At 36.8% G+C, this 24,923-nt stretch overlaps 1 protein-coding gene across 1 annotated transcript in view; it reads left to right on the top strand.

Moving 5' to 3' along the window:
- Phex (phosphate regulating endopeptidase homolog X-linked) overlaps nt 1–24,923 on the top strand; it is a 200,041-nt gene that overhangs the window by 126,567 nt on the left and 48,551 nt on the right. The window contains exons 13-14 of the mRNA XM_010607134.3: nt 6,589–6,666; nt 16,599–16,702. Coding sequence (XP_010605436.1) covers nt 6,589–6,666; nt 16,599–16,702 — 182 coding nt within the window. The remainder of the gene's footprint in view (nt 1–6,588; nt 6,667–16,598; nt 16,703–24,923) is intronic.

The raw sequence follows: 24,923 nt of genomic DNA on the forward strand, positions 1-24,923 counted from the left end.
ATCCATTGGAAACTGGATAAAGAAGTTGTGGTTTTTCTATAAAATGGAATATTACTCAGCCATAAAGAACGAGAAAATAGATTCATTCATAGGAAAATGGATACGTATTGAAGATATACTCCTAAGTGAAATAAATAAGTCACACATGTGTAAATACTGAATAGTTTCCCTGGTGTAAATAATCTGCAACAATGCATAAGAGTCTAATAAGATTACTGACATTTAGAAATGGGAAGAAAGTAGCTAAAGGTGTAGGAAAGGTGGGATGAGTAGGGGAAGAGTAAAAAGGGAAAAGAAAAAAATGTGAGAGAATGAAAAGATGAAAATAAAGTGTTTGTAGATGGGGAGGGGAGGAGGGAGTGAAGGGAGGGCAGAGGTAAGGGGAAAAAAGGAGAATCAAGACTTGTCATGTAGAGGTACAAGATCCCAACAATGAATGTAACTGTGCTGTATCCCTAAAATGTACCAATAAACTCAATTAAAGCTGGAAAAAAAAAAGAAAAGTCTGCTGTGATTCTGATGCGCTTTCCTTTGCATGTGATTTGTTTCTTTTTTATTACTACTTGTAATATTTTGTTCTTCTGTTGTGTTTCGGATTATTTTATGTCTAGGTGTAGATTTTTTTTATCATGACTAGTTGGAGTCCTATATGCCTCACTTATCTGCATGTCTAATTCTTCCCCTCTTTTTGGGAAGTTTTCTGTCATTAATTCTGTGAACAGCTTTTTTAAGTCATTTGTATTTTCTCCTGCTACTTCATGGATTCCTGTCAGTCTTATGTTGTTATTCTTTGCATCATCTAGGAGTTGTTGGATCGATTTCTCCTGATTCCTTACTGATTTTAAGAGACCTCTCTTTTTACAGTCACTGACTGCTATCCTATCTTGTATATCTGAGATTCTATCTTCGCATTCTTTTATCCTGCTGCAAATCTTTCAATAGGGTTTTTAATCTCCTGGATATACATTTGAATCTGTTTCATGGATTCCATTTCTTTCCTCTGTTGGGCATTCATTGTTTCCATTTATTTTTTATGCTGGGCCTTCATGACTTCTCTCATGGTCCTGAGCGCATCTGTTTTTTTTGTCAGTTTCTGTTCTAGAGTCTCTAATCGTGACTTTCAGTTTGCTCACCATCTCTGTGGTTATCTGGGAAATTATTTCTGTTTTGAATTTTTCTAGAGCCTGATTGATCTATTGTTTTACTTCCTGTGTTATGAGTTCAGTTTGTCCTGGTGGTTCACTATCAGACTTTTCATCCTCATTTGCCTTACTGCTTGCCATTGGTGAAATGGAAGTCTGTCTTTGTGTCTTGTTTAAGTGTTTTCTCATTTTTATTTTTCTTGTTGGGTTGTCCTTTGTTTAATTCCTGGGTTATTACTTAAATCTCCCTGATATAGTTGCGCTTTAGCTTTTGAGTCTCTAATGACTCACAGACATTCTCATTTTCATAATATCATAGACGACAACTCATTAAATCAATCACAATCCTTTAGCCCAGTTGATACTATCAGCAACACAATAGGATCAAGCACAACTTACATATTGGCCACTTGTGGTAGTCATTAATCTACCACCTTTATACCATGTGAATTAAATTATAATCAAGAAGCAGTCCAAAATATGTTTGTAATGAATAAACTCTTCAATATAACATCTTTACCATTTAGGATGGTGGCTTAGACCGAGTTAGGATGAGAGGAGTAGATAAGTAAAAGAATTGGAGAAGGTTTCAAGCGAAGCCAGAGGACATAGGGTGACTATACAATCTTTAGGAAACTGTTAAAGTCAGAAGGAAAAGACAGAGTGCAAGAAGAAGGACAAGAATATAACAACTTAACAGTAATAGGGGCTCACTTCCTTTGAAACTCTTGACCCTTGAGTGCAGTAAAATGAGAGAAGAAAATAACAAAGAAAAAAGAAAAAACGATAAAAGAAGAAATCCAAGTCAGGGCAAGAACAGGAACAGAAAGAGAGATGAGGAATATAATATGGGGGAGCAAGATACTGAGTTGGAAAAAGAGGACAGAAAAAAGAAAGAATTTGCAGAGTGGAATGAGGAAAAGAAAGAAGATAAAGAATTCAAAGGGCCTCTTTCAGATTATATCTCTGCTGTCACAATAGACAATGTGCTTAGCCATGTGCAGAACTAAGTCCTTTGATCTCAGCTAGCTGATGGCAGACCCCTGAGATTCAGACTGATTTCAGGCTGCAAGGCCCAAATTGAGTTCACTGACCTCCTGCAGGTTTGAACTCTGCAAAGTTCTACTACAGGTTCCCTCTGCCCTTTCCTTGAAGATGTTCAAAGTCTGGAGCTCAGAAAAATGCCCTTTATGACTACATGTGCCTGTGCCTCTGCAGAGTGGATCCAAGGACTGGCACAATCAGGAGGCCTGAGAGTGGGTGTGGAGGGTGGGGAGGATGAGGGTGTTGGAGGGGCGACTGCATGGCAAGGTAGTCATCACTGATTGGGTCCAGGCAGGCTGGAGGGAGAACGGATCTCAGAGTGGCTGTCCCGGACCTCCACCTTCCACCTTCAGCTGGGTGCTGGTCAATGCAGGTGGAATGAGGGTGTGGCTACCCATCATCACCAATTGGGCCCAGGCAGGCTGGAAGGAGAATGGATCTTGGAGCCAGACCTCCACCTTCCACCTTCCACTTGGTGCTGGTCCTGCATTAGGATTCTTGTGTGAAAACAGATGTCCTTTTATGTGTAATAAGCAGGAAAATGTTTAACATAGTGATTTGGAGGGTTGGGGAATAAAGGCCAGAGGCTGCCCATGAGGTTTGCTGCCTACACCCTGAAGGGATCATCCCAGAAAAATGCCTGAAAGTTGCTGGCAAAGCATCTTCTCTTCTCTGGATACCCACATGCTGTCAGTGGCTGCCAGCCATGAGTAAATAATGCTTTGTTCTCTTCTACCTTTCCAATGGCCTAGGCTAGCTTCTCCCTGGTAGTCTAATCTTGAGCCCTGGCCCATGCTGTTTGACAGGTATGATTCTGAAGCTTCTAAGAGAAAATGTAGAATAGGGCAGCTGGGATGGTATGGAATTGACAGAAAACTCTGGCAGAAGGAGCATTCCATTCTGAATAGAGGCGTAAGTATATGATTGGGAAGAAGAGCACTCTTCAAATGTTAGCAATGTTGCTATTACTATGATTATCTTATTTTAACTATGTATTCTTGGGAGGCAAATAAGGATTCTTTGCATATCTGTTCTGATTCTGTTCCGCTCATGGTGATGCTAAATAAATAACAAAGGATTCGATAATCTGCATGTAGAGTGCAGAGGGTAATATATTCTGTGAGACTCCATAGGGCAGTGGAGGTCCCAGAGCTTGAGGTTTGTAAAACAATACATAATTCACCAGCATGCTCTGGAAAGGCCAGTGTTCAGGAAACAATTGTGGATGACTCAGCTTGTTTATTTCTTATTTTGGGGGATGGAGTAGAGAGAACTATCTGGAGCTCTTTATTTGTCTTACTTATACATATGACTTTTGGTGAGCTACTAAAATACAGTGTGAAATGAAATACAATGAAGAAAATAACAGTTTCAGAACAAGGTAACATGTAGATATATGACATACTGTTTTGTATTGTGGAAAATTTTAACCTCTAGTCATCTGCTATTTGGGTCACATCAAGCTTTCAGTGTGTACAACACACAGGGTTTTAAGGCAGAATTTGATCTGTGCTATATTTGAGTCTCTGGAACAGCAAAACCCATTATGATTTTTTCCTACGGCACTTGTAAAATCCTCTTTGAGTCTTGAGTTGCAGGTTTCTGCTGGTATTTAATATTTGAATTATCTCAAGGAAGATAAGGAAAATGTGCCACCTTATTCTATTTATTTCTGAGTGAGGAAAATTGACAAGGACTAAAAGAAAAAAACTTGTTATCAAGAGCAGTGTACAAAGGTTGCTGATTTTGCATTGTTGCTTTGCTGAAAGAAAATAAATTTGAGGTTGCCTGTTTCATATGCTGGGTTATCTGGAGGAAAATCTGGAGATGAGAATTATGTGCAAGTGATTTAGTAATGAAATACTCCCAAGAAAAGCCATCAAGATATGGGAGAAATAAGAAAGTGAGGGGTAAGAGATGTGTGGGCGGATATGAATTCAGGCGATATTTCAGAACTGGTCTAATCTTGCAAGGAAGTTTGTAAGTATAAATTATATGAGATGTGATTGAAAAATATTGTAAATGTATAAAATGTAAAAAATTTGTTATACTAAAACATGCATTGAAAATAATCTCCCTCAAAATACTCCCCCTTGCTTCGAACACACTTATTCTATCATTCTTTCCACTTTTTGAAGCAGTTCTGGAAGTCCTCTTTCATAAATGTCTTTAGTTGCACTGTCATGGCTGCCTTGGTGTACTGAATCAATTAAAATAATTACCCTTCATGATCATTTTGACTTTGGGAAAGAGCCAGAAGTCACACAGTGCCAGATGCAGTGAATAAAGTGAAGGACGATGTATAGGTAATGTGCCTGCAAGCCTTCCTTTCTGTTGGATGGCACTCAGCAGCAGCATTCACTGAGTTCTTGATCACACTTTCTAAGACACACTTCAAAAAGGTCTAGAGAGAGTATTTGAGGCATTGTGGGCCCCAGAATTTTTGTCCCTACTACTTAATTCTGCAGTTGTAGCAAAAAAGCATCTCTAGATAATAGACATATGAGTGTGTCTATGTTCCTGTAAAACTTTATCTATAAAAATAGGTAGGGGAAGAGGGTTGGATTTTGCTTAGGGGCTGTAGTTTGCCAGTCTCTACTGCAAAGCCTCCTTACATATGCCCAAGGTGATTTTTTCCCCCTTTATACATTCCCTGTGTACTGCAAAATACAGAGAACAATATGTTTCATTGTCTATTGAAATGATGGTTATGATATTATGACATATCTTAAATTATTCTGGACCCCCTGCCTTCAATCTTTCTGGCATCCTGGCTATTGTTCAGTGTTGCATGGGTGATCTTGCTGAAGCATGACTCATGTTTTTTACTCTCTTGCTGAAAGTATTTAGCCCTGTCTTAGCTATAAAATAAAATGTGGACTCATTAGCACGGCATTCAGGAACTTTGGTCGTCCCTGTGATCCATTTGTTTCCTCTGTTCTTGTCTTTTTCGTATTTATTCATTTAAATCATCAGATAAATGTTTTATATATTTATGGTATACACTAAGATGTTTGGATATATGTGTACATTGTAGGAGGACTAAAACAAAGTAATGTGTGCATTACCTCACGTATTTATCATTTTTTTGTGGTAAGAACATTGACAATCTCTCTTAGCAACTCCAAGTATACAATACATTGCTATTAACTGTAATCACCATATTATATAGTAGATCTTCTGGACTCATATAATGGATCTTCTGGACTCTTGTATCACTGAAATTTTGTATTCTTTGACTTATATCACCCCAAGTCTAACACTCAGCCTTTGGTAACCATCATTCTACTTTCTGCTTCTATGAGTTGGACTTTTAAAAATCTCACATATTAGTGAAATCATGCAGTATGTCTTTCTGTTCCTGGCTGTGTCACTTAAAATAATGGTCTGTACTTCTATCCATGTTGTCTCAAATGACAGAATTACTTTCTTTTTATGGCCAAATACTATTCTATTGCATATATTACTTTTTTATACATTTGTCAGTTGATGGACAACTTAGACATTTATAAATTGATTCCATGTGTTGAGTGTTAACAGTGCTACAATGAACACAGGAGTGCAGATGTTCCTTCCATATACTGGTTTCATTTCCTTTGCAGAAATGGAATTGCTGGATCTAATAGTAGTTCTATTTTTAATTTTTTGAGCAGCCTTTATACTGTTTCTACAGCGACTGCATTGATTTACATTCCCACTACCAGTGTGCAAGTATTCTATTTTCTTTACATCCTCACAAACACTTGCAAGCTGTTTTTGATAATCGTCATTTTTACTGGAGTGAGGTGATATCTCATTGTAGTTTTTCTCTTGCATTTTCTTCATGATTAATAATGTTACAACTTTTTTCATATGCCTGTTGGACATATATTCCGTATCTTGCGAAATATCTTTTCAGGTCCTTTGCTTATTTTTGAATCTAGTTAAACTATATTTTTTTCACTACTGAGTTGTTTAAGTGTCTTATGTACTTTGGAAACAAACTCTTTATCAGATATATAGTTCACAAATATTTTTTCCTTTCTGTTTGTTATTTTCTTTTCTGAAGGATTGTTCTCCTCAGCTCTGCAGTTTGCAGTCCTAACTATTCTCTAAGACTTGCCTTTTCCCCTTAAGGAAATGGTCTCTGCTCTGGACGTTGATAACAATACTAAGTTTTTTGTTTGTTTGTTTGTTTGTTTTGTAGCAGGTATCTTCTATATTCATTACATTTTTAATATATTGAGGACAGGGGCTAACTTTTGTTATTGTTGCTGTTTGTTTTTGTCCTTCACAAGGGATTGCATATACTAGATATTCAGTAAATGGAGTTTTCAGATGAAGATTGTATTCCTACATCCTATGATTATTAATGATTTAAGTGCTGAAACTCTGACATCATTTTTCTTTTTCTTTTTTATAGGCAAGAACTGTTTTGGCAAAAGTTGGCTATCCTGATTTTATAATGAATGATACTCATGTTAATGAAGACCTCAAGGCAGTAAGTGCTAAATTTACTGTATTTTTTTTTTTCCTGGCAAGTTTTACTGGCCTTGTGCCCTTTAACTAACCCAAGTCCAAGCAATTAAACCTGGTGGTGCCAGAAAGTACCAACTTTTGATTTATTTCTTGGCTAGATCTAAGCTTGAATGTGCCAGGCATATCACAAGATTTAAAGCAGTTTCCAAATAAAGGAAGTGTCAGAAAGAACGCATAGTTGGGTGGGCACTGTAAAGCAAATGGACTTGATTTGGCCTCATTTGATCAAAAGGAAAGAATTAAGCAAATTGAGTATTTTACAATTAATGGGCATGTTCTAATGGTGCATGCATCATGTTTGTTGTTAAATATTTTTATTACCTTCATTCATATTAAGTGAATAGTAATAAATCTGCCTCCTGGGAGTTGACCTCATTAAACTTTATGGTTGTTTTGGCAAATTAAGTGCATATACATATGATTCAACAATTTATTATGAGTTAGACTGTATATTTTCAGTAAGTAACTGATGAGAAACAGTAATAATTCTTTTTTATTCCAATATTTTGAGATGCATATTTTAGAGTAGATATATTCATTATAGGCTTTTGGACTCATAACCACTGTTATTTTTTCGTATAAATAGTTCAGATATAGAATTTTTCTTCCTCACAAAAAACCTATCTTTTACTATTTGCTGAAGTTTCTTGAAAATGTAGGCTTCTGAAATTCTTTAAATATCTTTGGTTCTGAGGTATAGCTGTTTCTTAAAATTGTCATTCAACAAGTGGCCTATCTGTAAGCAGTCAGTCCTAGCTTTGTGGAAGAACATCAGAATTATACAAGACCATCTGAAAGTGAGAGAAAGCTCTCATTTAAAACTTGCTCTAGGGCCAGGGATTTAGCTCAGTGGTTACCACCTTCCTCACAAGTGCAATGTCCCAAGTATCAAAACAAAACAAACAGATAAATAAGAAAAAAACTTGCTCTTTTGAGCTCTAAAGTACATCCTTCCAAAGTACTTATTTAGTTGTTCTGGAAGAAGATAATTAATGCTTCCTGGTATCTGAAAACTCAGACAACCAATCTTATATTCTGTTTGATGATGCTGAAATGCCCATGATTATTATGATAACTAAAAGTAGCTGAAATAGTTGATGTAGTACTATTTATTATCTTCTAATTCCTGCAGCAATCTCAAGAAGTAGGTGTGTTTATGCCCACTTTGCAGAGAAGGGTACGGAGACTCAAAGAAGCTTAGTGATCTCCTCAATGGCACATAGAGTATCAGAGTAAGGACTAAAATCTCAGCTCTTCCAGAGCTGACTAGATTTAAGAAAGGTTTCTCAAGGGCCTTCATAAGGCAACTGTGCTGGAAGAACAAAGGAGTACATTGGAGATGCGGTGGGAGCTGCCTTTCTAGAACTGATAGGAAGGAGAACAACAGAAGGGAGACCATATTGTCAAGTGGTTAAGAGCATAGGCTCTGGTGTCATAGGCTTGGGTTTGAGTTCTGCCTCTTTTACTTCCTAGTTGTTTGATCCTGTGCAGGTTTCTTCAGTCAGCTTCCCTTTGGTTAACTGTATACAGGAGATAATATCCAGTTCTTAATATTGTTGGGATGGTAAGATGAGATTATATGACTGTAAAAGTTCCTAGTGCACTGTCTGTGGGCTCCTTATAAGTGGTAGTCCTTGAAAACCATTGCCATTAAGAAGAACATTACCAGGGCACAAATGACCTTAGAAGGAGAATCTACATAATCCCATGTGATTGGTAATATATCAAGTCCAGATGGAGAAGACGGAGTTTGAGAAGGAGCTTGGAGTAATGGTTATGAAAGTAAACTCGAGAGTCAAAATACCAGAAGTGAAATATCCAGTCTGCCACTTAGAAACTGTAGGATCTGGGATAGGTTATGTATCTTCTCTGTACCTCAGTTTCCTCATCTGAAGATGGAGATGATAATAATCCCTCCCATATAGATAAGAGTATTATGAGGATCAAACAGCATACTTAATGTGTTTAGAGCTGACAGTGGCATACAAGTGAAAATATAAATATTAGCTATGACATTCTCAATTTATACTATCGTAGTGGATTATTTTGGTTTGGAAAAGTCATCATGAATTAACACATACAGTTTCCAGGATCTTCAAATTGATTAAAAAGACCCAACAGATGGAATAGTCCCAAACTTTAATCAATTTAGGTAGCATTCAGGGCTCACTCATATCAAGTTGATCAACTTTTGCTGGCAGTCTCTGGCTGTCTGAGTTGAAAGCCCTAGATTTAAGAACTCACTGACTATAGTATCTTTTATGAAAGGAAACCAGATGCCAAACAGGATGCATTGTTGGCTATGCTTCTTCATTTCTCCAGGGCCTGAACTGATGCCATTAGACATGAAGATTTTTAAGCACTTTTGCAAAGCAATGACTTTTGTCTGACTCATTGCCAGAGCAGACACAATCACATTCAAGAGTTTCTAACAGTTTATAGGACCAGCGGTGAGCAAAATTCAAATATATAAAGTAAAAAGACATTTGTATTCAGAAACTGATAGAGAAAAATGAATAATACCTAACTTGAAAATAGGGGAAAGGATGATGGAACAGATTGTAATAGTGTCACCAAGGTTAATAGCAAGAAGACTATAAAGTATTGCTGGGACAAAACGGGACTGTGGAGGAGCACATAGATAAGGACTATGACAGGGCCAGTGAGAAAGTTCTGCTAATACAAGTTCTGAGCATGAGAGGCTATTGAAGGCAGCTTGCTACATTTGACACGGGTGTAATATGACTCGTCAGGCACAAATACAAAAGGGGGGAGATTCAGTGATGGATCAAACTAAAGTCGAAGAGAAAGGTTGTAAACTCAGGTTGGGCTCATATGGAGATGAGAGCAAATGAAAAAGAATTGAGAGGCGTATGTGAAACAGAATCAGAATTTTTCCCCTTCTAAGGATGACAAGGTAAATTGAGATACTCCACAAAGCATTTCTGAACAATAATCCTCTTATAGTCTTTGAAAATAGCAAGAAAGGCAGGAAGAGGCACACACCAATAATCCCAGCACTCTGAGAGTCTGAGGCAGTAGAATCAAAAGTTTGTGCCCAGCCTGGTCAACTTAGTGACTTGGAAAGACTGTCTCAAAAAAAAAAAAGTATTGAGGATGTAGCTTATTGTGAAGGCCCTAAATTGTATCCTTAGTACCCCTCCTATACACACAAGAGAACAAGAAGAAAGGAAGTTCCTTTTATTTGAACCCACATCAGCATCCAGTAAAACCTCTTAGCCTAAAGTGGAAGGTACCAGTCCGTTTTCTAATTATCCTTATAAAGCATTATTCTACTTCATTGATCTGTAATGGATATAGATGCAAGTATGAGCTTATACCAATTTTGAAAAGATCCCTGTATCAGCCAGGAGAGCAGAAAGCACACTAGATAATCCAAACAGAAGATTTAGTACAGGAAATAGGTTGGAAGGCAAAAAAGAAGGTGAAGTAAACCAGCGAAGAATAAGTTCAGGAAGAAGCTGCCACCCCTGCCTGGCCTAAGTGCATGGAGAGGACAACTTAATAATTTTGTCACTTAGGACAAGAGAGGAGGAAGAACTGAAGATTCTTCCAGTAGGAGGTAGGGATTGGAGAGAGAGGGAGGGAGAGAGGAGCAACACAACATATAGTCTTCTGACATTACCTGATTTCTCCCAGTGCCTTCAGTAGGTGGGATACCAATTGATAAAGGAACCCAGAAAATAGACCTTTCAGACAGCCAACCCCCAGCGTTACTGAACAGAGTGAAAAGGTGGGCATGTAGCTCAATGATTGTAGGTAAATAACTGCATAGTTAGGCACTTCATGCATTCTTGTGATTGCAGTAGGGATTAAAGTCAGAATCATAGCTGACCCCCATTTACTTATGGTTGGAAATAAGTAAGGTTTTTAGAGATTAGTATTTCTGGTGAGTGATGCACACACACACACACACACACACACACACACACACGTAAATTCATGGATGGATGGATGGATGGATGGATAGATATGAACACATATTTTTATTCTCGGGTAAACATTGGTCAGCCAGTGGAATTGTGTGTGTACGTGTGAGTGATGTGTATCTAAATGATGGAAAGTGCATCTAACAGTATGGAATGCTCTAGAAAAAGAAGTTGTTAAAATGATTAAATAATTCTGTACCCTTTGATTAAAAAAACCCCAAAGTTATTGACCTCACCTCGCTGGAGACCCCTGGTCACTACAGTACTGAAGAGCTAAGAGTACACACTAGAAATAGGGTGTCCTGGTACCCACCAACCTTTCAGCCTGGCCTTAACTCCCCAATGCCAGCCTTCATCCAGAGTGTTCCGCTGGCTGGAGTACAGAGGCCACTCCCATCCCCAGCATGGAGTGGGGTCATTGCAGGATGGTGGTCTCAGTCACCTTCATAAAGCTGCTTCTTCATAAAGTCCATCTTCCATGGTATCCCATATATGTGGATTCACCCCGGTATATACAGAGTCCACCAAAAAAATGTACACATACTTCATGAAAAGAAAAACTTGTATAAATATTTTAATACTACACTTATTGAGACGTCATGAGATTAACACAAGTTACCTTTGGTCTCTACAATTACAAGAGGTGCTCGAAGTAGTGGTCATGAGCTTCCAGACATTTATTAGTACAGTGAACTGCTGCTTGGGTAACCTTGGTCATTGAGATTGCTGCACATACATTTTGAATCCCTTCTCTAAGGGCCATAGTGTAGTGAGTTTTCTTTGATATATGACATCCTCCAGGGTCCCCCGGCCATGAGGGTCACACCATCTGTTGAAAAAGCATCATACTATTTTTCTTATCCTGACGCATGCATAGATATTTATATATTTTTTTTGGACTCTGTGCGTGTGTGTGTATGTGTTCATACGCATGTATACACACGTTACATAGGAACAAAAATGTCTAAACACACAATATTGCGTATTGCTTTGTTGTTTAAATGAAGAAAAATAGATACATAACCTGGATTCCATTAAGCATTCAGAAAATTCTTTGGGTGCCTAATATAAAATATTTTTATAGCTGTTTGGATATATCTCAGAGTATCTTTAAATGGATTTGAATTACATGACAAGTGAGTTAGAGTCTGTACTTCCATTGACACAAGTAGGGTCTTAACACATCCTTACAGAGAAGGAGGGTGAACATGTTTCCTTGTGCCTTTACTATATGTAGCTCACCTTTGTGGGGGCACTGATAACTTTCTTCTTCCACTTATTCTGTGGAATCTGGTGCTTGGCATCCAGGCTAGGATTTCCAAAAAGAGAAATTCAGTTTCCAATGAATTTTATAATCTGGACAGCTGTTCCTATGAAATGACATGATAGCTGCAATTACTTCCCCAAAGGTCACTCAATTGAAAAGTCAAGAGATGGAATTGATTGAAGTCATTATCCACTGGATCTAGTTTTTTCCAGTAACTGAAAGGACCAAAGGCTTTTAAGCTTATTATTGTCCCTTGAAGAGTTTAATACTTTTTGAGATCTCTTAAAATATTCATGCACATTCATTTTTGTTATTGTCTTTCTCCCCAACAAGCAAAACTCTCCAAATGGTTGCTCGGCTTCAAGTTTTTTCATCGTATAAAGGCCTTTTGAAATCTTTGAAATCATCAAAGTATTATCAAATGGCAGGAAAATTGGAAAATAGAGAAAAGCACCCATAATATTGGGGCCAGAACATCATCATCATAATATATTCTTCCCTAAAAATGTGTTGTTTTTCTCTATTTTTATATAGCTGTAATAGATGTTTGTATATAATTTCATACTTATTGTTACAGTTAATATACTGTTTTGTCACTGTCTTCCATAGACTTTGTTACTATTCTTTTACTGACTATATAGTATTTCATCAAGTAAGCCATATCGCAGTTTATATACTCATTGCTTCTACTCCAGTCCTCAGTTCTTGCCTTCTCCTCCTTCTTCCTTGTACTCTTTCTGTTGCATCTGTTTCTTACTGGGCCAGTGTAAATCACATTGAGGTAGGAGCCAAACCATTGACACTGTGAGGCTCTGCCCAATTTCATAACATCTTTATCGCTAGTTCTTGTCTATCAGTCTTATCATCTCAGAAAAGCAATAATAATTGGCCCTTCCCTGCCTCCTAATACTTAACCTGTCTCAGAGGAAAAATTAATATGTGTCCCCCATCACTTGTGATTTCCTTTAAATATATAGAATAAATGAATGAAACCAGCTGAAGACATAATAGTTTTCTTATCTTAATAATTCACACAATATTAGAATTGTTCTTTAAAATGTAAAAGCTATGGCAAACTGTAATTTACTACCTTTGAGTTTTACCCTCTTGTGATTGTTTTTATGGATGTAGCATACCTTTATTATTTATGATATTTATTTTTTTCCATTAAGTTTATTGATACATTCAAAGCAAATGACACAGTTACATTTATCATTGGGTTCTTGTACCTTTACATGACAGATCTTGCTTCTTGTTTTTTCCACACCCTTGTCCTCCCTTCACCCGCTTCACCCTTCCCTATTTACAAAGTCTTTGTTTCCATTTTTTTCATTTTTTCACATTTTTGCCCTTATTTCCTTTCCCCTCCCCTTCCCACTTCCCCTTTAGCCATTTTCTTCCTATTTCACATTCCCAGTTATACCATTTGAACCTTATTTACACTTTTAGTTTTTCACACCAGAAAAAGTTTTTGCAGTGCAAGAGAAATTACCAACAGAGCTAAGAGACAACCTACAATGTGGGGAAAAAAATCTTTACCAGCTACTCCTCAGACAAAGGACTATTATCTAGAATATATGAAGAACTGAAAAAAATCTGGCCCCCCAAATATAAAGACCCAATTCAAAAATGGGCATCCAAAATGAACAGACATTTCTTATACAAAGAAGTAAAAGCAGCACATAAATATATGAAAAAACATCACTGGCCATTTGAGAGATGCAGATGAAAACAACACTGAGATTCCACCTCACCCCAGAAAGAATGGCTGCTATCAAGAAATCAACTGATATCAAATGCTGGGGGGGACTGTGCAGAAAAAGGAACCCTTCTCCATTGTTGGTGGGAGTGCAAACTGGTACAACCACTGTGGAAGTCAATATGGAGATACCTCAAAGAACTAGGATTAAAGGTCCCATTTGACCCAGCTATTCCTCTGCTGGGTATCTTTCCAAAAGAATTAAAATAATCATACCACAGCGATATATGCACACCCTTGTTTACATTAGCACAGTTCGTGATAGCTAAAACTCTGAAACAACAACCTAAATGCCCATCAACTGGAGACTGGATAAAGAAGATGTAGTTTTTCTATAAAATGGAGTACTGCTCAGCCATAAAGAATGAGAAACTAGAAACATTTATAGCTAAATGGATCCACATTGAGGCTATACTCTTAAGTGAAGTAAATAGGACACACTTGAGTAAATACCTAATATTTATGATATTTAGACTTAGGACTCTTTTCTTCTTAGGCAATCTTGGGATAGGTTTTAATGTCTGTAGACCAATCTAAATGTTGTTTCATTTTTTTCGGATTAAGCAAGAAAATGTCACATTTAGCAAACCTTTCTAAAAGTAAAAACTGATTCTACTGATATTGCATATAAATGGTAAATGTTTTTGAGGGAAATACCTTTGGAAGAATTTCCCAGACAGTGGGCTGAATCCGAAAACATCTGAATTTTCTATCAGTTCCAGTCGTATTCTGAATGTCCTGGCAAAAGTGTCTGGGGAACAAAAGCTGAAAAAATGCTCAGGGTTGACCAATGAACACATCTTTTAACCATATGACACAAGAATGCTGTAGGATTGTTAGTTAAGTTTGATTTCTAAACTAAAATGCTTTCTTTGTTTTTATCTAAGGCTAAAAGATATCCTTCATCTTAAAATACAATTGATTGTAAGATTTTTTTTATTATGAAACTTCTGTAACATAGGAACAGCATGTAAAATTATATTTCTTATACCTCTGTTTTAAACAAATGTTATTGAATTAGTTTTGTACATGCACATACACATTTTTATTGTTACGAATTTAGAGATGGGGTCTCTTCATGTTGATCAGGTTGGTTTCAAACTGTTGGGCTCATGTGATCTTTAAGCCTCAGTTTCCCAAGTAGTTGAGGCTATAGAGGAGGACCACCATGACCAGAATATCCACATATTTTAAATAGTTATATTTTCAACTTGGTATGTAGCCCTTCTTGATCTAATCTTTTTCTGCCATGTCTGTCTCCTTCCTTGGATATAAGCACTGTCTTGAATTCAGATCTATCAGTCCTATACATTTCTTTGTATCTTTGCTCCGTAAGTATGTATCCATAATTAATACATAGTATTGTTCTGCATGTCTTAAAACTTTAAATCCTTTCATACATACAACTTGCCTTATTTACCTTGTTTTTGAGATTATTTCATGTTCATGCATACAGAACACTCATTTAAAGCTCTATTGTTTTCCATTATGTGAATATGGTATGATTTATTTATCAGCTCTCTCCCTTGCCCAAGCAGTTTGAGGAAAGGACAATTTAAAGTCATATCTTTATAATTTGTTGGCCAAGAAGAACACCAAAGGTGCCAGGAATCAATATATTAATTCTTGCCTTTCTCCACGTGCCTTCAGTTTTACACTTCCCTTTATATTTTAGCCTGGTCTTCTGGAAAGATGATTCATTAACAAAAATATCTCCACAGACATGAGTACCCATTCTATCTCAGGGTAGAGATAAATGTAAGCCAGACACTGGCCAACAAATAGATGACCTGTCAAGTCTATAACTGTCAAATTATATACATTCATGTCTGTAATGCAAAGTCTGTGGGTTTCATGGATTAGATGCATTTCATATATTGCAATGTTTACTTTTAAAGTAAAGTGTAAAGTTATCAAAAATTATAGCTAATAAGAATTTGAATATTCTTGGTTATTCACTTATTTAAATGTGTATTTTTCTTGTTTGCAATGGTTATACATTTATTTTTTAAATTGGGTGATATCAATGTATTTTAGAAGAAAACATTAGAGATCAATACATACTGATGCTTCTACTATGGTACACATATTATTACAATACTTTGCTTAATTATTGCTACTTCTGTTGATGGAATGTGATAGGATTGAAATTGTTTGCCATTCCCCCCCCCAAAAAAAAGAAAAAAAGGTAACTCAATAATCAATTATGTTTCTTTCCCTATCATAATAAACAATATTGTTATGAATTATCTGCTTCCTGTATTCCCCTGCAAGCTATAATCTATGATTTGCCCCTGTAATTTCATTAATTTTTAGCAACCAGAGCCTTTTTGTATTAATAGATAAACTCTGCTAATGATTAAATTATTCTGGTGACTCTATTGTGCTCAGGATGGAAAATAGGTCTCAGAGTTACTTTTTTTTCCTTTATGAACAAATGCCGATTACAGTAAATTGGATTTTAACATCTGACTAAATCATCATCTATAAGCTAAATGAGGTTTCAGCTGACTAAACTGAATGTTATTAGAAGAATCTTTTGTGACAAGTAAAGTACACATTTTAGAGAAGATCAAGAACTCGTGAGCCAAGAAATTTCAAACCTAAGATAATATGTTCTATAAAGGTTAGATTTTTAAATTATAAGGTAAATGGAATACATTGTAAATGACTGGAGCTTCTCTTGTTTTTTTACTGTGACCCAGAAATGGTCATATTGATTTTTGAGCTTTTTATGTTGAGAAGTTCACTGAGATGAAATTTCATGGCTTTGTGGATTGTGGGTTAACCAGTAATGGCTGAGAGATGCTGTGAAGGGTAGTTTATCTGCTGGTTGCTGCTTCCTGTGCTGAAGTCTGTTTTTAGAGCCATCTCTTGTCTTCACTTAGGACATTGATGTTGTGGTTTGTTTTATTTAGATCAAATTTTCAGAATTGGATTACTTTGGCAATGTCCTGCAAACCCGGAAGTATTTAGCACAGTCTGATTTCTTCTGGCTAAGAAAAGCTGTTCCAAAAACAGAGTGAGTATTAAAACAAAAAGAAAGTGAAATAGACAAATATGTTGGTGGGAAGTGGAATTTCTTTAGATTATCCTTTGTACTTCCTCTCAAGTCAGAGTAGCTGTGTCATGTTTTGTCAACTCTTATTTCTGATATGTGATTCAGAGCTTCAGTCTAATTACGGGTTCCCTATCCCTAACATCCATACATATTGGAATAAGGCTTATTAGGATGCAAACATTAAGTTATTTCTAGATCTAGTTATAAATATAAATATACATATGTATCTGTATACACTTGGGTTGAAACTTCTGAAGACCTTAATGAAGAATAAATACTTTAGAAATAAGTATGATTAGAAATGTGGAAGAAATTGTGTCGCTGTGAAGCATCTAGAAGGTAGTTGTTGAGGTAATTAATACACGTCAAAGAACTGATAGCTATGTTCTTTTCTTTGAATAGCTGTTAAGATTTATTTATTTTGCTCCCATCTGCCTGTAAGAACTTTCCCTTTTGATGGGTGAGTTTTCTTGCAAACTTTCAGGCCCAAGGTCAGCCAGTCATGATTTCTCCCCTAGCAAAATGGTGGTGGTGATGATGGTAATGACGCTGAGGAAGATAGCAACTGACAGTTATGCAGTATTCCAGGAAGTGCTTCACAGTGTATAATTCATTTTGTCTTCATGTTAATCTGGGAGGCAGAGGTACTATTATCCTTATTTTATGAGTGACTAAAAGGGTGGTAATTGAGACATTCCTTATCTCAGGTTTTGATTACTTTTCCATTTGCCTGCTGGTGCTTTGGCTCCTGGGAGCAGACTGTCTGCTCCTATGACCTACTTCTTCAGTGCTTTCTTTTCTTCTGTCTTCTCAGGTTGGATCATTTCTACTGATCAATTTCTAACTCTAGAATTTCCATTGTTTTTGTTTTTTATTTAGCTTTGGTTTTTGTGTTGATGATTTCTTGAGTCATTGTCATCATATTTACCATTAATGATTTGAATATAGTTGAAATCTTTGAACCAATTCATAATGGTCACTTCTGAATCTTTGCCACATCCGATATCTAGGCTCACTTAGTGCCAGTTACTATAGATTGGTTGTTTTATACTTTTCCTTTGTATGTCATAATTTTTTTGTTGTTGAAAAGGACATCCTAGATAATATAGCAACTCTGGATTCTCATTTATTTTTTCGGAAGCTTTTTGAAAAAGTGACTTTCCTGGAATTACACTGCAAAATGCGTTTTTCCTTCAGTAAGTGGTTATGGATGTCTGTGCTTGGTTCTTTAGCTGTTAGTTTCATTTATTAGCCTCACTTCTTGGTAATTAGCCCTGTGTCTGCATAGCTTAGTGTCTCGCCAGTGGTTAGGGTGAGCTTATGCTCAAACACCTCAAGACCGGAGTCTCGCTGTGCCAGTTACTCTGTGTGTAGCTTGGGAGTGCCTTCATTGTCACAGCCAGTTTTCCATCTGCCTTAGATTTTTTACCTTCCACTGGGCCCTGTCGGGTCTCCTCTACACATGTACCTAGTTTTCTACTCAGCCAGAAATATGTGGAGAGCTTCTTTAGATCTTCTATGACTCTTTTACTGTCCCCCTCTTAAATTTTTTGCTGGGTTTTTCTCTTTTGTTTTCTACCAAGTTGGCCATTTTCAGTTAAGAAAGCTCCAGATTCACTGCTACCGCATGTGGCATGGGGTCTACCCCATGTGGCAGTGAAGCTGCTGATTTTCCAGCTGGCCTCATCCTGATAAAACTAAGTTTCCAACTTAATTGGAAGGGACAGGAGCAGTCCTATGCAAGAAGGCCAAAGAATTTTGCTCTATTTACTCCCTAGCTCTAGCACTGTATCAAGATTTAATGGTTTTTAATTTATTTTTTGCCTTTGATCATTTCTCAGAGTCCTGAAATGACTATTGGTTGTTTTGTCTAATTGTATACTTGATTTTTTTGTGGAAAGGAATCCTCTATCTTTTCATGCCATCATACCAGGAAGTCTACCTTCAGTGGTTAACCTTTTAACTTTGGTTGATGTATCCTGGTTTCCAGATCTTTGGTTGGCTCTTTTTATGCTGTCTTGGACTGTTGTTACTGTCCCTTTCAACTCCCTACTTCATCCTGGGTTCTAGGAACCCTAGGCCCCTGCATCCTTCCTTGGCTTAAGCTGTGACTGCCTTTTCCTCTTATGATCCCATCTGGCCTTCTCTGCCCTCTGCCTTTTGAACTTATTTATAATGCACACCTACAAAGTCACTGCCTTTGGTCCTCTCCTCCCTCTATCACATTTTCTCAGTCTGCCTATTCTGTTTAATTCTCAATCAAAATTATTCAATAAATATTTTAGATTTAGGGCTCTAAAATCTGATAACACAAATCTAATGACTTCATGAAATGATTTTTAATATCTCTATGACTGTCTACGTATAGTAGTATTGTTGGCACAGATCTGTGTAAATCATCCCACCCATTCATAAACTTATTTAGATTACTTCAAATTAAAAAAAACTTGTAGAAAATTCAAGACTTTCAGTAGTATTTTTGTGAATTTTTAATGATCTCAGGAATTCCTTCTTATTGGAGATGGTGCCAGTTTAATTCTTCAGTTTTAAAATGTCATTATTCATTTGGGTGTGTAGCAGGGCCTGAGTTACAAGTTGAAATACTCCTGTGTTATCTTTAACATGATCCTAACCTACTGATGGACTGTCAGATTCTAATGGTTTTGACTGTTGCTCATATTGTATTCATGCCTTGGAAAAATGCCAGGTGACTGTGGGGGTAGGCAAGATGTTTGATTTGTATAGTTTTTCTCTCTGTCAATGAAAAACAGATAGTCTGTATCAGTCAATGTTTACTAGGGAAATAGATACAATAGACTATATACAAATATATAAGAATCTATAAGATTGGCTTACAATGGCTACCCATAGAATCCAATGTGGAAAGTACAGAGGGTCTTTCTGTACATTGGAGATCCAAGGAATCCAGTTGAAGGCCTGTACTGTCCCATACAAGTCTGTATCAGGAGACCAATAGATCTGTGATGAAAGACTGAATTGTCTGTGAGGGAAGCCAGGAGGAGGTGACATGCAATGTGAGAGCGAAGACTGGAGCCACCCTCGGGTGGGTCTTCCATACCCTAGGGTGTGGAATTGCGGAGCCAGTTTAGTGGAGCTTCTCTTACTCAAGTTGACACAATCAATCAACCACCACATAGTCATTTCTCAGTACTGGAGGGGTGATTGGTTCCAGGACATCCTGCAGATACCCAAATCAAAGGGCGCTAAGATCTGTTATACTAAATGACGCAGTATTTGCATGTTACTTATGCGCATCTTCCCAAATAACTTAAATCATCTCTAGATTATTTGTAAAAGCTAATACAATGTAAATTCTGTGGAAATGTTTGTTGTGATGTACTTGTATGGAACAATGGCAAGAAAAAAGTCTGCATGTTGACATTTGTGTTTTTCTTCCTGACCTGCTAATATGGAACCTATGGATGTGACCAGCTGACTCTGTTTTCCACTAGGATATTAAACTATTTAATGTTTGGGGAAAGTTCTCTTAGAGTGAAAATCAGTGTTAGGCTTCTAATTCTTATTTCCACAGGCTGAGGAAAATAAAGAAATTCAAGGTCCTGTTTGCATGGTAAAGTGATAGACACTCAATTTCTTTCTTTTTTAAAGGAAACATTTAGCTATTGCTTTTCAAGTATTGTAGGATATTTTAGCTTCCTGATGCACACTGGCTTTAATTAACATCTTTTAGGTCTGAAAATTTATGAGTTAATCAACTGGGGATGATTCTGGAGTAGCTCCTCTATGCTAGTTTACTTTGAAAAGCACATCGTGATTATATTTCCACAGTCCTGAAATAACATTTTGCTTCTTTGTGGGGATAGAAGATAAATACCCTTTATCTTTCATTCTCATGGAATCCATTTTAGCTTCACTAATGTGCATTAAGAGGTTTCTAAGGCAATGGAAAATGTCAGCAAGAATGAAATTAATTGGGTGGTCATCCCTGAAGGTACATATTTAGAAGTTGGTTCTCAGAATTGTCACTTCATCAGTTTGCTGAAAAATAGAGGATTTACTTAGTGCTTGGCTTGAATCAAAAGTAATTTCTTTCCTGCAGAATCCTTTTCTTTGATAGAAATGATTTTAAATCAGCTTCCTTATTAACTCACTCTCGTTCTACTGTGACCAAACATGTCTAAATTTTCTTTCTGTATGTGTTGAAAGATATGTAAAAATATATCAAATGCCTATCCAAATTATGGTTCTGCCAAAAATTTTTGTTTGTAAAAACATAGCATGGAATGTGAGTTATATAATCTTCAGGATTTTATTAAGAAAGCAAGAGATACTCTGTGGTTTTTCCATTCCATATTACATGTCACTTTTAAGAATTGATAAGTAAAATGTAAAACAGTGGCCTGTTGTATATCTACTTTATATAGCCCAAAAGAATCAGAGCACCAATGTCTTTCATTCAAATTATTGTATTTTGCCATTACATTCTATTATCTTTCTCATTGTCCAGTATAATTTTATTCTCACGTAGTTTTAGATTTTGAATTTTGAGACTTCTCTCTTTTCTATCCATTAAGTACTTCAAACACAGATGAAGGAACACCCCATAGATACAGTGTATTAGTTGGCTTCTGTGTTGGTGGAACAAAATGCCCAAGATCCACAGCTTTAAGGAGAGAAATCTAGTTTGATTCATGTTTTCAGTCCATGTTTGGCTGGCTTGAAGGGAAAAGGTCTTGGTAGAGCAAAGATTCTCATTTTACGACAGCTTGCAAGCAGAGCAGGGGATCAGCACTAGCAAGAGATGTACCCTCCAAAAGCAGGACCCCAGTGACCCACTTCCACCAACCAGGCCCCACCTCCTAATAGCATACTCAGCTATGAACATCAGTAAATTTATCCATTGAAGAAGAGTATGGCACTCCCATCATCCAACCACCTTTCCAAGAATCTCTTAGACCTGCCAAGTTAACAATTAAGCTTGACTAACACATAGTAAGAAGAATTTAAAGCACTGGAATGATACTTTTAGCTTAGCAAAGTAGACATATACATAATAATAAATTCATTTTAATAGATTTAGTGATCTTTTGTTTAGAGTCTACCACTGGGACAATAGTCTCAGCTCAGAAGCTACTTAAGATCTTAGTGGAAGGTAAGTTCTATCAACTCAGGAGGGGCCGTCAAGGCCCTGACAGCTAACACATGGCTGGCCTAGACAAGTGTAAACAATAAGGAGTGTAAGCAACCTTGGAGAAGGAGTGACTGCACACTCCCCTTAAATATATTCCACCTCAGAAATGTCTTAAACCATTATGTTAGGCAAAGGAAACAATTTTCTGGGAAAATTCAGCCTGTTAGGTAGCACGGAGTCTGTGGTCAGTCAACCTTTGGGTGTTCCTATTATCTATTGCTGCATGACAAACCACCCCCAAATTTAAAGAGTCAAAGCACCAATACTTATTTTTTTTCTCTTATGATTCTGGCTGTCCCTAGGCTCATTTGTGTTGTTCTTGCTCATGACCCTTCATGTAGTTGCAGTCAGATAGTAGCTTGGGTTGGAATCATATGGAAGGCTGCCTCTCTCACATGTCTCACTCTGGCTGGTGGCTAGAACTTCTGCCTACGACCTCTGCGTATATCTCTGGCTTTGATAAACTCTCAAGAGCAAGTTTCCTGAGAAAGAGAGTTGAAAAGAAGGGAGAGTGTGCTTGTATGCATCAAGGGGAGATTGTATTGCCTGTAATTGCCTAGCCTTGGAAGTTACACATTGTAATTTCCATTACACATTGTAATTTCCACTGAACTTTCTTCTTTAGGAGTGTGTTGCTATGACTAGCTTATAATCAAGATGAGAGGAATGTAGACACTATCTCTTAATGAGAAAAGTGTAAGGAAGTTTGTAAATACTTATTAGAACTAGAACAGGTAGGTTTACAGGGAGTAGTAAATTTAAATATATAGTAAAGTTGGATATGGAGATGTATAGACGGTTGAACAGCTGGTTTGGCATGGGCACTGAACAAACAAAAGATATAATAGTATCAACTCCTGGTAGGATCTACTGGTAAAGCTGTGTAATATGAGGTTGGGGGGTATTCAAGGCGCCAAATGTACCTCCAAGTCATTAGGAGTGCTGGGGATTCAGGAAAGGCAAGATCATGTAACTGAGATGAAATGTTTCAGTCTTCCTCACTGAAGTTTCAGAAGTCCTTTCAGTGTTGCATTTCAGGGCTTGATTGTTTGTTTTCTTTGTATTTTCCACTTTGTCTACCAGCAGTTAGTTTGCTGCATGACACTTATTCTAATATTTTGAAAGTTTATTCTTTGCTAAAAGGAGGGGAGTTGGGAAGGCTGGGAAGAGAAAGGACAAGCTCTAGGAATACACCTTATCTATTGTGTATATTTTGGTTTAACACAATGTTATTTAGCAACCAAGTTGAGAGGTTCATGGATTCTCTTTTAAAACCTACCAAGTTTAGCTTCCTATTGCTGCTCTAATTTGTTAGTGTAGTAAGTACTAAAATTACTGTAGTAATTAGCTTAGTTTCTCTGCTTTGAGGTACAGATGACTGAAATCAAGGAGTTAGGTTGGTGAGGCTTTATCAGGTGCTTCTACAAAGACTCCTCTTTAATTTCATTGATGTTGACAGAATCCAGTTCCTTGTGGTTGTAGGTTTGAAGTCCTTACTTCACTGGCTATCACCTGGGAGCCACTCTTTGCTCCTAGAGGCCTTTGTCTGGGGGTTTCTAAATCTTAGAGCCAGCAAAAGTATATCAAAGTCTTTTCACCATTGGAACCGCCCTGACTTTCCATCTGTAGTATCTCTTCTGAATTCCTCCTCTGTAGCATCTCTCAGACTGCAGTGAAAACAAACATACAAACAAACAAAAAGCCCAAAACAACAACCACCAACACCACAACACCAATAAAAACATTGTTTGCTTTAAGGGTTCATGTGACTAGATCAAATCTCCCTGGATAATCAAAGATAAACTCCCTATTTTAAGATTCTTAATCTTTATTATACCTGAAAAGTTCTATTTACTGTGTAATGTAATATATTCACAAGATCCTAGAGATTAGGGTGTGACTGTAATTTTGTTTACTACAGGTAGCAAGTTTAGGTCAATAAAGTTGCATTGTTTTCTACCTATTTTCTTGGGAAAATAGGCTAGCCAACAAGTTTGTGTTAAATACTTAAGCTTCATTGAAATTAAAGGGAAAAATAATTCTATGGAAATACATCTTAGGTTTCAGCTTTGAAAAGAGAGGAGGTGCTCTTCTTGTTGATTTCTTGGAATATCTTTAGTATAATATAATGCTTAAAAGAATTGCTTTGGAGTCACTTGGACCAAACCTTGTGCAAGTACATAATGCTTTTAAGTTTCTTTGTTCTTATCTGTGAAACAAGCTAAAAATTCCTATAGTTGCTATGGGGAAATAACTATAAATAAAGTGCTTAGGCTAGAGTAAGTGCTTAGTGGATGTTAGCTAATAATAATGTGACATATTTATGAACTTCCTTAGAGGTTGGAAGGAAGTGTGAATGGACTAACTAGAATCAGTAGTTGGGTTCTGTCATTTTCATATTAGCCTGATGTAAATTAATTTATTAGTCTGACATACAGTAATTATTTTCTTAGACAAAAGTGTGTAAAATGATTGTTCTGTAAAAGGTATTTATATAAGTTTTTATAAGTGTCTTTTTGTGATGCCAGGGTTTGAACCCAGGACGTTGGGCATGGTAAGCAGGCCTTGCACCACTGAGCTACACCCCAAGTCCTATACAAGTTTATTTTCAAGTACTTTAGTTAAGATGAATTGCTTGGTTTTAATCATAAAGGGCAGTGAATGAAACTCACAAAGATCTAAACTGAGGGTTGGCAAACTTCAGCTTGTGGGCTAAGTCTTACCTGGTTCCTATTTTCATACATCCCATGTACCAAGAATAATTTCTAGATAAGTGTTTGAAATTGGTTGATGATGAGAAGTGATAACTTTGAACTACAATTAAGCAAAATGTTATCCTACTCCAAAGAATTCCATTCTTCTCACTAATATTCTTATACTACAAAAATTGTACTTATTATATTTTGTCAGTAAAAAGTTGTGGAAAGTTTGTTCTTAATTATTTATATAATTTCCTTGGTCTTGCCTTTGTTCACAAAAGCCTAAAATATGTGCAGTATTACTTTTACA

The sequence above is a fragment of the Fukomys damarensis genome, unplaced genomic scaffold (genome assembly GCF_012274545.1).
Source record: "Fukomys damarensis isolate Sample0158 unplaced genomic scaffold, DMR_v1.0_HiC HiC_scaffold_39, whole genome shotgun sequence".
Lineage (NCBI taxonomy): Eukaryota > Metazoa > Chordata > Mammalia > Rodentia > Bathyergidae > Fukomys > Fukomys damarensis.